Source organism: Bubalus kerabau, chromosome 15, assembly GCF_029407905.1.
Source record: "Bubalus kerabau isolate K-KA32 ecotype Philippines breed swamp buffalo chromosome 15, PCC_UOA_SB_1v2, whole genome shotgun sequence".
NCBI lineage: Eukaryota > Metazoa > Chordata > Mammalia > Artiodactyla > Bovidae > Bubalus > Bubalus kerabau.
In genome coordinates this window covers 78435793-78450084 of record NC_073638.1, presented here as the reverse complement: position 1 = coordinate 78450084, position 14292 = coordinate 78435793, and the positions used below count along the sequence as shown (strand labels likewise).

The 14292-nt window shown below is 48.7% G+C and overlaps 1 protein-coding gene across 1 annotated transcript in view; it reads right to left on the bottom strand.

The window, feature by feature from the left end:
* PTPRJ (protein tyrosine phosphatase receptor type J) overlaps nucleotides 1-8836 on the bottom strand; it is a 173111-nt gene extending 164275 nt beyond the window's left edge. The window contains exon 1 of the mRNA XM_055547129.1: nucleotides 8396-8836. Within this exon, the coding sequence (XP_055403104.1) occupies nucleotides 8396-8836 (441 nt within the window). The remainder of the gene's footprint in view (nucleotides 1-8395) is intronic.
* Nucleotides 8837-14292: the final 5456 nt, after the last annotated feature.

Sequence of the window (14292 nt, the reverse complement as noted above, 5' to 3'; positions counted from 1 at the left end):
TCAGTTGGCAGCATAAAATAACTCCTCATGGTCCTAGAAAAAATGTCCCCAGAGATAGGAGGTGGCCACAGTCAGAGCTGGCCAGGTCACAAAGATAAGGATGCTCAACGAAGACCCTGTTTGTTTAGGGGACATGGTCAATAGTCCTACGCTCTCTGGGGACAAAGATCACACTGGCCACTCTTCAGTCACGTCTTGTGCTCATTTAACCTATATTAATTCAAGTATATCAACTTGTCAAAAGAGAAATATAATTTAAATTATCCTAGCAGAGAAGCCTAGACCACTTCACATTACACATTTTTTTCACATTATACATTTTAATATATATATATATATATATATATATATACACACACACATATACATATATAGGTATATAGATATATATATGTGTGTGTATGTATACTATCCATTGTGGATCTAATCTCAAATTCAATTTTAAAATGTTGTGACACAATTTTTACAATTCAGAATTATGTCCTTTTGCTCTAACTTTACAAATCTAATCCTTAAATAAGTGAAACAGTGTTCTTATATTTCGAGATCAGTTTACAAGGAACTTGAACATAATGTGATCTCATTTAACTTATCCAACTACCCTGTGTGAGAGGTTCTACTGTTATACTAGCAATTTAGAAATGTGAACACCAAGGGTCAGAAAGGTTAAGGCACCTGCCCAAAATACACAGCTATTTAGATGGTGGAGCTAGGATTCCAACCTGGCAGTCTCGCTACAAAGAGTCTACCCTCTCTTTATCACCCAGAGGTCTATTTAAATTTCAGTTCCTAAGGACAAGGGTTGCAGCTAAAATAGTCATATTTTAGATATACTTATATTTGAATTATATTGTTGCATTTGAAACACAAATGAAAGAAAAGGACTAACTTCCTTCATTTCTAAAGAGCTTGCACACAAATAACAAAAAGATAATCTTTTTTTAATGAACAGGGAGTTAACTCCCCCCACCCCAAAAAAAGGAAGGAAGAAATGCAAATAGCCCAAAAAAATGCTCAACTAACTCAAAATTGAAGATATAACTAAAAGTAACAGGATATAATTTTTTACCTCTCAGGCTGATACACATTTAAAAACTTAACAATCCTCAGTTCAGCTTATAGTATGGAGATAACAGACACTCTCCAAGCCTATGGGTGCGGTACAAATGGGAAAATTTAATGGCTATCAAATTTTTAAATGCAGGTTCCCTCTAAGCCAGCCATCCTAAAATTAGAAATTTACCCTATGGCTCCTGAAAGTTACAAGAAATATGTATCAAACACACTCTCTGAAGCATGATTTGTAAAAAAAAAAAAAAAAAAAAAAGGAGGAGGGGATTGTCAGAAAATAACTAAAGTGTCCATTGACCGGAATGGCCAAATAAACTATGGTAAAGTCACACATCAAAATATTAGGCATTTAAAAGAATCAATTAAAACTATGGGTCCAGATAATGAAATAATCTTCAAGATAACTAAGTAAAGTAAAAGGCTAAAAGTAGAGAACAATGTATATATAAGGTTTCCTTTAATGTAACTTTTTAAAATGATGAACAAAGATACTTAAATATATTACATAGAAACATTTTTTCCCCTAGGAGGGAAGCAAGGATACACACAGTGGTTATCTCTTTGAAGAGAACTGATACTTTTGTAACTGTTACAATTTTAGATTGGAGGGTTTTTAACCTAGGCTTCATGGGCTATTTTAAAGGGGCTGTAAAACTCCTGAAATTGGATACAATATTGTAAATATGTGCATTTCTTTTAGGGAGAGGAGTCGCTTTTACATATGAATACTCTGTTAGGGTTGTAAACCTCGCCCTCACCCGCCCTCCCCAGAAAGATTAAGAACCACTGTGTTAGACTCGGTATTGGTGCTAAGTTTTAATATTCACTCACATCGCTTCTCAGAAGCCATGAAATAACCCTGGGCTGGGGCCAGCACAGGCATTCAGAAAACCACCACCCCATCCCTGCTCTGGAGAAGGGGATAGTTTGTGGCATAATAACAACATTGTCTGCTCAAGCCTCAAAGAAGGCAACAGGGGACAGCTTCCCTCTAACAGGAAGAAGGAAAAGTGGAACTGAAAATTATTTGCATGTTTAAAATTAGACCTTCTGTGGGAGCGGACACTACTTGGCTTTCAAAGTGGCCCCCATCTGCTGTCTCATTACCACCACCCCTCATCCAGGCATTTACATGCCATGGAAAGGCTGAAACAATAGGGTGACTATCAAGGAATCCTACGGCTGATAAGGAAGTGATAGCAAATTTCCTGCAGCTCCTGTCTTCCCAGCGGGCACCAGAAAAGCCACTGAAAAGCCATAGGAGGAGGTGACAAAATTGCTGTGGACTTCTCTGGTCTGACACAGCTGCAGCTTCCAGGGATCTCCACTTTGTCCCTCTCAACACCACCTCTTCCCTGGCAAACCCAGGGCCAGCCCTTTCTCCGGCGGGGGGACGGGGGCAGCAAGGACACCACCAGCACGGCCTGTATCACAACTGTGACTGGTGAGCTGGGGGTGATCCGAGTCGTGCCAGCCCCACAGCCATAAGAGACACAAAGCCAGGCTGCCTCTCCCGCTCACCACGACTGCCTGTGCCCCATGCAGTGTGCCCCCGCTTAAGAAATGTATCGCATTTACAAGGGTGCCATAACCACACCATTATTTACATCATTATTTTTACTCAATATTTTTCTCTTGAAAATATATTATTTAAGTATTTGTTTATTTGGCTGCTCCAGGTTTTAGCTGGGGCACACGGGATCTTCGATCTTTGTTTGGGCATGTGGGATCTCTAGTTGCAGCAGGTAGGATCTAGTTCCCGACCGGGGATCAACCCTGCCCCCTCAGCCCCAGCACTGGAAGCGAGGAGTCCCAGCTACTGGGCGACCACCGGGGAAGTCCCCTCAATATTTTCCTTCAGCTCAACTTTTTATGAAGTTTTACACAAATTTATTTACCATGACACTCATGGATTTGATATCTCACTTACATTTTTACTAAAAGCTCCCTAAAATGAATAATTACTATTTTTAATGTTATGTGAGCTGAGTTCATCACCACTCTGTGGGAGACAATAAATATCTGTTCAATGAATAAATGACTTGAAGCCTCACATCCTCTCCCCAGATAATAGCAGAGGCCCCCACTGAACTTGAGCCTTAAATTTCACGGAGCAGTTCCCCTTCTATCTTACTTGATCCTCTCAACCACCCGGTGAAGCAGGAAGTATTAGTCCCATTTTCCAGATAAGGAAATGAGAAGTCACAGAGGTTAAGTGGCTTGCCCGAGTTTATGCAGCTACTAAGTGACTGAGGGGGGACCTAAACCCAGGCCTTTCCATCCCAAATCCCATTCTGTCTCCACTAAGGCAGGCCCGCCTTGCAGATTCAGGCTCCCAAAGAAACATAAGCAGGGGAAGGGGAAGGCCCTACACGCCTGTCTTTCACAAGTCAGTCACCTCCTCTCCCCCCTCCCCCGTTTGCTTTTTTTTAAAGTATAGTTGATTTACAGTGTTGTATTAATTTCTGCTATATTGCCAAATGATTCAGTTATACCTATATAAACATTTTTAAAATTCTTTTCCATGATGGTTTATCCCAAGATATTGAATATAGCTCACTCTGCTCTACAGTAGGCCTTTGCTGTTTATCCATTCTATATATAATCGCTTGTGTCTACTAACCCCAGACTCCCACTCCATCTCTCTGCCCCGGCCCCTGCCCTGGCAATGGCCAGTCTGGTCTCTCCGAGTCTGTTTCCCTCTTGCAGGTAGGTTCATTTGTGTCTCCCAGTTGAACACCAAAGACTCTGTAAGACACGCATTCTCACAGCACGGGACAGTAAACTGGGGTGCCAGAGACGGCAAACACGGCTCTGCCACACACTATTATGATGAATCTTTGGTAAGTTCAGAACTTCAGTTTTCTCCCAGATAAAATGGGACCAGGAAATCCCCAGAAGTCCAGTCCAGCGGACACAATGCTTTCAGTGCCAGGGCCCAGGTTCAATCCCTGGTTGGGGAACTAAGATCCTACAAGTCACAGAGTACAGCCAAAAATTTTTTTAAATAAGTAAAATTTTAAAAAATAAGATGGGACCATGAACAGCACCTCCTTCTCAGTTATTTCTGATATGGCCAAACGGGATAGTGCATTAAAACCCTTAGCACAACACCTGCCACATATAAAGCTACCTATTAATTACAGTATTAGCAGCAGCATTCTATTAGAAAGGAAATGCACAGAAAATTGCCTCTTACCCTGCACTCAAAATAATTCCCCTGGCCAAGCAGTGAATAAACTAAGCAAGTAATTGCTGATGATGTGCTGCTTAATCCCAGCAACTTTGCCTGGGTCTCAATCCCAAGCAAAAATTACTTTTAGGAACTAAATAACCTCTCTGCTGACCAAAACTGCTCACTCAGGAGCCAGGATTCTCTTTGCTTAGGAAACCTTGGGTATTCCAGGGTTATCTTTATCATAGGGCTAAGGTTGAAGTCAGCTCAAAGCCACAGTCTAACCATAAACCAATTTGCTCTGTTTTCTTAAATTGCCTGCAAACAAAACATAATCATTCGGTTTTTTCCATTGTTGTTCTGAAGCAAAACAAAAATGTTTAAAGTTGCCTCTATGAGAATTTAATAAGCAATTTTGAAGGAGTCAAAATATTTTTTGTACCCTGGATAAAATAGGTAGGCAAGCAGACTTAAGGATTAGCTACAGTAGATAATAAACACAAACAGTTATTATTCACCAGGAAACAAGAAAATAAAAGAAAAGCAAATCCAAAACACCATAAGACCAACAAAACAGCTATCAATCACCAGTTCGGGTTTTGTTTTGTTTTGTTTTGCTTTTCATTTTAAAGCAGTCCACGATCAAGCTGATTTCAAAAAGAATCTGTAGAACTACTTTTCTCAAGAGAAGGAGACCAAGGGAGGAGGGGTGGATAGCTTTGTCACATTGCCTAAAACATACATACAAACCAAAATTAGGGTGCAAAAATGCTAGGAGAATGGGTGAAGTCATTGCAACCAGTCAAGTCCGCATGTTGGAATCAACCCCAGCCATCCTTCCTGCCTCGGAGAAAGGGGATGAGAAAACAGGTTCAAATATCGCTTCTCCAGCCCTACTAAACACTGAGTCTTCTAGCATCTCAGCTTTCCTGCTTCTGTATCTGTCCTCATGAATACCCAGAGTGCATTGTTTCCACAACTTGCCCATTTTTTCAACCTGCTACTGTTGATTTCATTTTAAAACATACACACACACAATCCAAGCCTTACTAAACCGACCAAGTGTTAGGGAGACAGTCAGACCCTTTACCCACATTTCCTAAATGTAAAAGCTTTGAAAACCTCAAATATGACTTTCCATCTCAAATATGATTTGACTTTAACTTTTTATTTTATATTTGAGTAAATAGCTGAAAACAATGTTGTGATAGTTTCAGGTGGACAGTAAAGGCGATCAGCCAAACATATACATGGAAAATATGATTTGACTTGAAAAACTCGAGGGCTTCCCTGGCGGCTCAGTGGTAAAGAATCCACCTGTCAAGGCAGGAGACATGGATTTGATTCCTGACCAGGGAAGATCCCACAAAAAGATGGAAAAAAGAAAAACTCTATTCAAACCCACAGTTTCAGGAGTACACAGTGAGGCAGCGCTGTGCCCATAGTAAAATTACGAGCAAAGTGGAAAATGGCAAAAACAACAATAACAAAATCATGAAAATCAGAGACACAGGCAAGGGACACAGGTTTCAGTCCCATCCCAACTCCTCTACTGTCTTGCCAGGTGGCCTCAGTCCAATCACTGTCTTCCCTGGGCCTCAAAAACCTTATCTTTAAAAGAAAAAAAAAAAAGGAATTTGAGCTATCTTGAAGTCTGGTCCAGCTCAAAAATGCACTGACTCCCTGAAATATCCAACATCAAAATGAACTGTCCAATGCGGATTTTGAAGATGCTTTTTCAGAAAGCCTTTTACATTTCCCATTTTATAATGCATACAAAAACGAGAAATAGACTCCTCAAGTTTCTACAGAACAAATTAGAGAGGAAGGAAATATCTGAATAGGGGACAAGTGTCGCATGGCAAAATGCTATTGAAACACAAGGAAGAATTGGGCAAGAAATAAATTTACCGAAGAAACTTCGCTGATTCCAAACAGAGCTAGCAACCACTATGGCCCATGCAAAATGAGAAATACTGTAAGATACATTTGCACCAAAGTAAACTAAAAATAAATGAAATATCTGGTACAAGAGATCTTCAATATAAGGTGATATTTTTTTAATCTCATATACTGTTCTCCATGAATTTCTTTATAGGGACAAGGAGCAAGTCCATACAAACCGTACCTTAATGATAATCCCACCTGGACGCCCTTTCATGTTCATAAGGCTATTTCAGACACTGGCCAGTGAGAGCCCCTCAGACAAGCCCATGGGGCAGGTGGGGGGTGTGTGTGTGTGTGTGTGTGTGTGTGTGTGTGTGTGTGTGTTCAGTCTCATTGGACTCTTTGCGACCTCTGGACTATAGGCCACCAGGCTCCTCTGTCCATGGAATTTCTGAAGCAAGAATACTGGAGTGGGTTGCTACTTCCTCCTCCAGAGGATCTTCCCAACCCAAGGATCAAACCCACTTCTCTTGCGTCTCCTGCATTGTAGGCAGGTTCCTTACCACTGAGCTAGCAATTAACTGAGAATGGAGGAGACTGAACTTGGCCCTGGAGCTGGTCTTCCGAAACACCTCATCACACATTCTCTGCAGGAGGTCACTGCGCCTTCTAGGTCCCCCGGAGAGACTGGCCAAAGCCTGCCCAGGAAAACTGTAGGGACCTTGACAACCAGAGAGCCCTCTGGGTGCGGAGAGCTACTGGAGCCCCCAGGCCCTAGCTACCTTCCTGTCCTGCCTGCTGGGCTGCATTGCTGCCCCAAGGCTGATGTTTCTGTTCTCAGGCAATCGTTTTATTTGTGCTTGAAAAGTTTTCCCTTGTAGTAAACCATAACGGCAAAGAATCAAAATTATACAGAAAAATACATACATGGATACGTATAACAGAATTACTTTCCTGTACACCTGAAATTAACACAATATTCTAAATCAACTAGACTTCAATGTCAAGAAAGAAAGAAAAAGGAAGGGACCCGGGATGGGGCGGGGGGCGGGGGGCGGCGGGGCGGGGGGTGGTAGTTTTCCCTGAAGCCAGGTTCCCTCCCCAGTCAATAACTCGCTTCCCAGGTTTCAAACATCCTGTTCTTAGAGCTGCCGTCTGTATAAAAGAAGAGACATTTTTTTCCCCATATTTTAGTATATACTGGTTGAAATCAGTTTACTAGCAAGAATTTTTTCCTTCACAAAAACGCCAAGGCCCTTTCCATCGCGGGTTCAAGACCGTAGCAGGCTCCTAGAAGGGGACGAATGCACTGGTTCAGCTGCCGCGGCAGGGCTGGGCGATTCTGCTTTTTCACTTCTCTCCTTCCAGTTCCCTGTCTGTGAAATGGGGACATCGCTCAGCTGCCCTGCCTCACCCCGTGGGAACACCATGAAGGGGAAACGGCGCTTTTCAGGGGGATGGATCGCCAAAACGCCAGGCACAGCATTATCTGAAAGGCGAAGCTCGAGAACAGGGCGCGCGGGGGGGTAGGGAAAGCCGGAGCCCACAATGCATGAATTAAGCACCCAGGGAAAGCAGGCAGCTTCTCCGGGAGAAGGACCGTCGCTCGGAGGCACGCCTGCGAGGGGACACCTTCTCCCGGGGCTGCAACTTTCCTCAGAAGCAGCGCCGCGGCCCGGAGGCCCTGCGCCTCGCCCACCACCCGCAGCGGCCCGAGCCCCGGGCCCGGCCCCGGCCCGAGCTCCCCGCCTGCCGCGGCCCTTCGGCCCCGCCCCTCGGCCCCCGCAGGCCAGGTCGGAGGTCGGCCGCCGCTCCGCCAGGCCGGCCCGGCTCCGCGGTCCGAGCTCTCCGCAAACACGCCCCCTCCGGCCGCCTCGGCCGGGCGAGCCGGGCCCGCGCCCGCCAGATGTGACCAGCTCGGGGCCGGGCCGGGCCAGAGACTGCCTGCAGCCCGAGCGGGGGGCGGCCACGGCGAGGCTCCGCACCCCTCCCTCCGGGACCCCCGAGCCCGCCGCCCTCCTTCGGGGACGCGGGAGCCGCGGAAAGGGCTGGGTCGCCGGCACACGAGCCCGGCCTCCAGGAGGGGAGGGCCCCGGGGACGCGGAGCCCCCACCCCCACCCCACCCCGGCCATCTGCCCGGATCCCCGCAATCAGGACGCACCCGGGCAGGTGCAGGGGCTTCCAGTCCCGCCCCCACCTCCTCGCGCCCCCCACCCCGCCACCACCACCCCCGCCCCAGCGCCCACCACCCGGCGGCTCACCTGGCCCAAGCGCAACAGCAGCAGCAGCGGCGGCAGCGCCCAGCGCAGCCCGGGCGAGCGCGGAGGCGGCCGCGCCTCCCGAGCCGCCGGCTTCATGCCCCGCGCGCCCTGGAACGTGCCCGGGACGCGCGAGCCGGGCCCCGCCGTGCGCCCGAGCCCCGGCGCCTGAGTCACCGCCTCTAGCCGCCGCCTCCGCCTCCGCCTCCTCCCGCCGGTCCGCCTCGTCCCCGCTCCGCCCGCCCCGGGCTTCCCCGGGGACATGGCAGCGGCGGCGGCGGCGGCCACACGGCGGAGCCCGGCGCGGCTGCGGCGGGGGGGACACGTCCCCGGACGCGTAGGGGCTTCGCAGGGCGGAGCAAGCGGCGCCCACCCCTGGCGCGCGGCGCCCGGATCCCGGCTCCCGCGGCCCCGGCGGCTCCCGCTGCCTCCTCCGCGCGTCATGCGGCTCCGGCTGCAGGGAGCCGCGGCGAGCGCTCAGCCCCCTCCCTTCCCCCTCCCCCTCTGCATATTCATCGCTTCCTCCCGCCCGGGCCGGCCGGGCGGCTGCCGAGCTCCGCGGCCCCTCGCCGCCCTCCCGCTGCAGCCCCCGCCCCCGCCGGGCCGGCCGGGCCGCTGGGAGGGGGCGGCGGCGCGACCCGCGCGCGCCCGGGCGGCTCCCCTCCTGGCGGGCAGAGGAAGCGCCCCCGCCTCGCCCGCCCTCTCCGCTCAGCCCTCCCACATTCCTGGGACTCGGCACCCGGGATGCGGCTCCCGAACCACGAGTCTGTACCCTCGGCCCCGGCTCCGGGGCCCCCACGTTTGGGTCGCCAGATGTGGACCGAGATCCCTCCCTAGGGAGCAGCCAGGCCTGCGATAGGATGGCACCCAAGCGATGGCCTGCTTGACCTGACCAGTGGGTGGCTTAGAGGTGCATGAACCCCTAAACTGCAGAAGACATGTGGTGTGTTGTCTTAACCCGCGCCCCCGCCCCCATTCCCGGGCCAGGGAGGCTGAAAGCGGGGCGTTGGAGCCGATCCAGAGATTAGCACCCGACTCTGCCATGGGGTGAACTTGGCTCTGCTAGTGGTACTAGCTGTGTGACCTGCGGAGAGGCGTTTCGCCTCTCTGAGCCTCCTTTCCTCATCTGTAACGTGAGGATAATACTGGCACCTGGCTAGAGAGACTTGACAATCACCTGAAATAATGAACGGAAAAGCCCTAAACCCCAGGCCTGACACTGACATACAGTAGGCTTCCCTCAACAGTAGCTCTTCCAGCAGCTTTCATCACATTTTCAAAGAAGTCCGCTACCCGAAAAGGGTTAAAGATTACTGCAGATGTTATACCCAAGCACAGAGGAGAGAAGTGAGGATCTGAGAGACTTAAGCCTGTTGCCCAAGAAAAAGTAATGAGTGAAAAGGCCAAACAAGGAGTGTGGGGAGACAGAGGTGAATTCCAACCAGAGGGAGAGGTGACACGTGAGCTGGGCTTTGAGGGATGGTTGAATTTCACCAGCCAGTTAGAGGCGGGGCAGGGGCCCAGGAAGTGAGAGCAGCTTCGCAAAAAAAAAAAAAAAAAAAAAACAGGAGGTGAATGCTTCAGGCTTGGCCTTCTGAGAAGCAATGAATGCGAGGTTGAGGGGTTCATATAGAGAGGAGACTTTGAAAGGCAACATGGTAAGTGTGGGCTAGATTTGGGTGCAAAGCACCAGGTGGCCAGCACAGCCTCTAGGCACCCCTTGTGCTTCCGGTTTGCCATCTGGGAGATGGGAGCCCGTCTTCCCTCCCAGGGCACCACACACAGAGAGCATAAGGCAAGGGGGCCTCACATGTTTACTGCAACACCTTGCCATCTTTGGTGTAAATATGGTGTCCAGTTCAGTTCAGTTCAGTCGCTCAGTCATGTCCGACTCTTTGCAACGCCATGAACTGCAGCACACCAGGCCTCCCTGTCCATCACCAACTCCCGGAGTTCACCCAAACCCACGTCCATTGTGTCAGTGATGCCATCCAGCCATCTCATCCTCTGTGGTCCCCTTCTCCTCCTGCCCTCATCTTTCCCAACATCAGGGTCTTTTCCAATGAGTCAGTTCTTCACATCAGGTGGCCAAAGAATTGGAGTTTCAGCTTCAACATCAGTCCCTCCAATGAACACCCAGGACTGGTCTCCTTTAGGATGGACTGGTTGGATGGTGTACTGATCGTAATTCACCAGGAATGCTGTTCCTTCCTGACTCTTCCTCTTCTGAGGGCAGAGACAAGTGGTTTGAAAAGCATTCCTGTTGATGACAGTGGCGGGGGGTTGGGGGGGCGGGGGGCAGGGGAGGAAAGCATCACTTACCCCAGGTGCTTCCAGGTCTTCAGGTTGCCCCATATACTCACAGACCCTGTGGACCCCAAGAATTCATCCAGGCCTCCACAGCTTCATGTGTATACATGCTCAGTCACTCAGTCAGGTCTGACTCTTTTGTGACCCTATGGACTGTAGCCTGCCAGGCTCCTCCGTCCATGGGATTCTCCAGGCAAGAATACTGGAGTGGGTTTCCATGTCCTTCTCCAGAGGATCTTCCCAATTCAGGACTCCACCCCGCATCTCTTGTATCTCCTGCATGGGCAGGCAGATTCTTTACCACTGGGCCACCTCAGAAGCCTCCCACCACTTCATAGAGGGTCTGCAAGCAGCCTGGGGATGCCTGCACACACTTGGATTATCTCCTGGATGAAATATGATGTTCATGGTTGTGTTGGCCAGAACTGCGTTTCTCCACAACATGGCGATGAAAGAGAATACACAGTATTTTCAGGAAAGGGAGTTAAGACCTCAATAATCCTGCTGGATCATAAACAGGTGTTGTATAAGCTCCCTGAGGGCAGGGACTGGGCCTTTCTCTCCCTAGCTGCCCTACAACACCTCGCTCAGCGCCTTACCCATGGCAGGAACCCGGTATTTGTGCGGCTGCCTGATTGTGTAAATGAATCCAGGGCAACATGGTGTGAAAGTCCATTTTTCCGCAGGGATGAATTAGGGAAGGACCATTCTCTTTCCAGAAGGATTTGAGATGAGGTTCCAGTGTAGAGGGACCCTCCGTGGTCCCTGTGCTAACCTTATCTACCACTCTGGACCCTAAGTAAGACCCTTGAAGACAGGGCCTACCTCTTATTGGTCACTGTATCCTCAGCACTTAAAAGTCACACATATAATATTCATTTAGCTGAATTGATTGCATTCCTTTGAATAGCAAACTTAGGTGTTAAATATACATCCGTTCGCACGCACACATACGCACACACCAAATTCTATTTGCAAGCAGCTTTCCAGAAAGAAATATACTGTGTAAAGTTCAAGGCACATTCTCTTTGAGAGTATATAATGATATTTGACCTTTTAATCATGTCTACCCTCAAGCAAAATCTTTGCTGAATATGGGGCCAGGTGCAAGGGACTGAAGCAAGCAAGAGGTTGGAGGGGAGGCTTCCTGGGTGTGTCGCAAAATGGGCCAGTAAGAGTCACCCAGTGGCTTGTTACACATCCCAGTGCCTTTCCTTAGACTACATCTGTACTTTCCACCAGCTCCTCGGGTCAGTCTTGTTGTGAAGCAGGATTGTGCTGTGTGCTATACTCTGTCATGTCCAGCTCTTTGTGACCCCATGGACTGACCCACCCACCAGGCTTCTCTGTCCATGATAAGTTGGAAAACACTATTTATCCTGTGGCTGGCCCACATTGCATCCCTACTAATAATAAAGACCATTGATCAGGTACTATCTAGGTGCCAGTCATTACTCTAGGTACTTTACAGCCATTATTTCTACTGCTCCCAACCACTCTTTAGAATAGGTATCATTATCAATATGTGAGGAGCAGAAAACTACCTCTCAGAGAGGCTTAGTTACTTACACAAGATCACACAGCTTCAGAGAGTCAAAACCAGGATCTGAAGCTGTATCTTACTTGCCACTATGCCATGGTGACCCTTGCCTTGACCTTTGTAGGTAAGTTAATATAAAGTGTTCTATGCATTGGCTGTCGTTATTACTTTTCTCCTGACTCTCTTGGGCCTCAGTCTCCCCAGTTTTAAAACAGAAAGGGACAGAAGGTACAAGACTTTCCACTTCATCCCCCGAGAATGGGGCACAGGCAAGGCAACCATGTTTAATGAGAGGTCTGCCAACCTAGCAGGAGGCAAGCGCCCTGGGCACCGGCCTGGAACCAGGTCACAGGCCCCACAGGGAGTCCATTCAGCCTGGCAACCCTCAGTTTATTTTAAAAGCCACCATGAGCAAACCATTCTCCAAAGCCCTCCTAAGCGGAATGGAATGTTTCTTGGGAGTCTGATTAGCTAATGTTGCAGGCATGGCTGCCCTGAGACCTTCCTGCCTCACAGACTTGAACTGAATCAGAATGGAAAAGAAGACTTTTAGAAAGCTCTTTAAAAAAAATAAAAAAGTAGCACTTCATCTTTATAAGAGTTACAGGATGTTTCCTGTGGACTAATAACTGGGCTGTGGTTAGAACTCCTTGTTTGTCCACCAGACCTCAGTTCCTCCCAGAAGAGGGCCTGAATCACCTGCCCTGCACCAAGCCTTGGCAAGGCCTTTTTCATTCCTGACTTCAAGTACTTGCAACATTAAGCATGTTCATATGTCTTTATTATTATTATTATTATTATTATTGGAGTATGACTGCTTTACAACGTTGTGTTGGTTTCTGCTGTACAAAGAAGTGAGTCCCCACCCTCTTGAGCCAACCTCCCATCACCACCACCCCCATTGCACCCTCAAGGTCATCACAGAGCACCGAGCTGAGCCCCTGTGCTGTGCAGCAGCCTCCCGCAAGCGCTCTGTTTTACAGCTAGCTGGTAGGTAGTGTGTATACGTCTGTCCTAATCAATTCATCTCACCCTCCCCTCCCCCGCACCATGTCCACATGGTCCATTCTCTCTATCTGCTTCTCTATTCCTGCCCTACAAATAGGTTCATCTGTATGTACCATTTTTCTAGATTCCATGTATATGCATGGAGAAGACAATGGCACCCCACTCCAGTACTCTTGCCTGGAAAATCCCATGGACGGAGGAGCCTGGTAGGCTGCAGTCCGTGGGGTCGCTAAGAGTCGGACATGACTGAGCGACTTCACTTTCACTTTTCACTTTCATGCATTGGAGAAGGAAATGGCAACCCACTCCAGCGTTCTTGCCTGGAGAATCCCAGGGACGGGGGAGACTGGAGGGCTGCTGTCTGTGGGGTTGCACAGAGTCCGACACAACTAAAGCGACTTAGCAGCAGCATGTATATGTATTAATAAATGATATTTGTTTGTTTCTGACTTACTTCACTCTGTATAAGAGTCTCTATGTCCACCCACATGACTACAAAGACCCCATTTTGTTCCTTTTTCTGGCTTAGTAATATTCCGTGTGTGTGTGTGTGTGTGTGTGTGTGTGTGTGTGTGTGTGTGTTATGCTGAGACAGAAAACAAAGCTGAGTTAAAGGAAAAAGTAGCACGTGACAGATTTCAGAGTGTGGAGAGAGGAGAGTCATTGCTCTCAAGAGTCCCCTGCCTTTCCCACATTTCCGTAGCCACAGGGATGAGCCCACTGGTTTCTGCACTCTCGGCTGTTAGGTCTTGAGTCAAGCTCCCCAGGAGCCTGGTACCTTCACATTCTAGCAGAACAAATTAAAGAAAGACCCAGGGTTCCGGGGTACCTGAGAACACAGGGAGTCTGTTGGCAAGGAGACTTGGAGCCTAGGGGATAAGAGGCTTTTGTCAAGGGCTTGAGAATGACTTCCACACAAAGACCAGAAGTGCCAGGCAGCGGGCAAGAGGCTGTCAAGCCTGTAGCTGAAAACATCACCTCCAACAAAGAAAGGGCTGAGAGGTACAAAGATAAGGAGAGGGAGACTAAGCAGGAGGCCCAG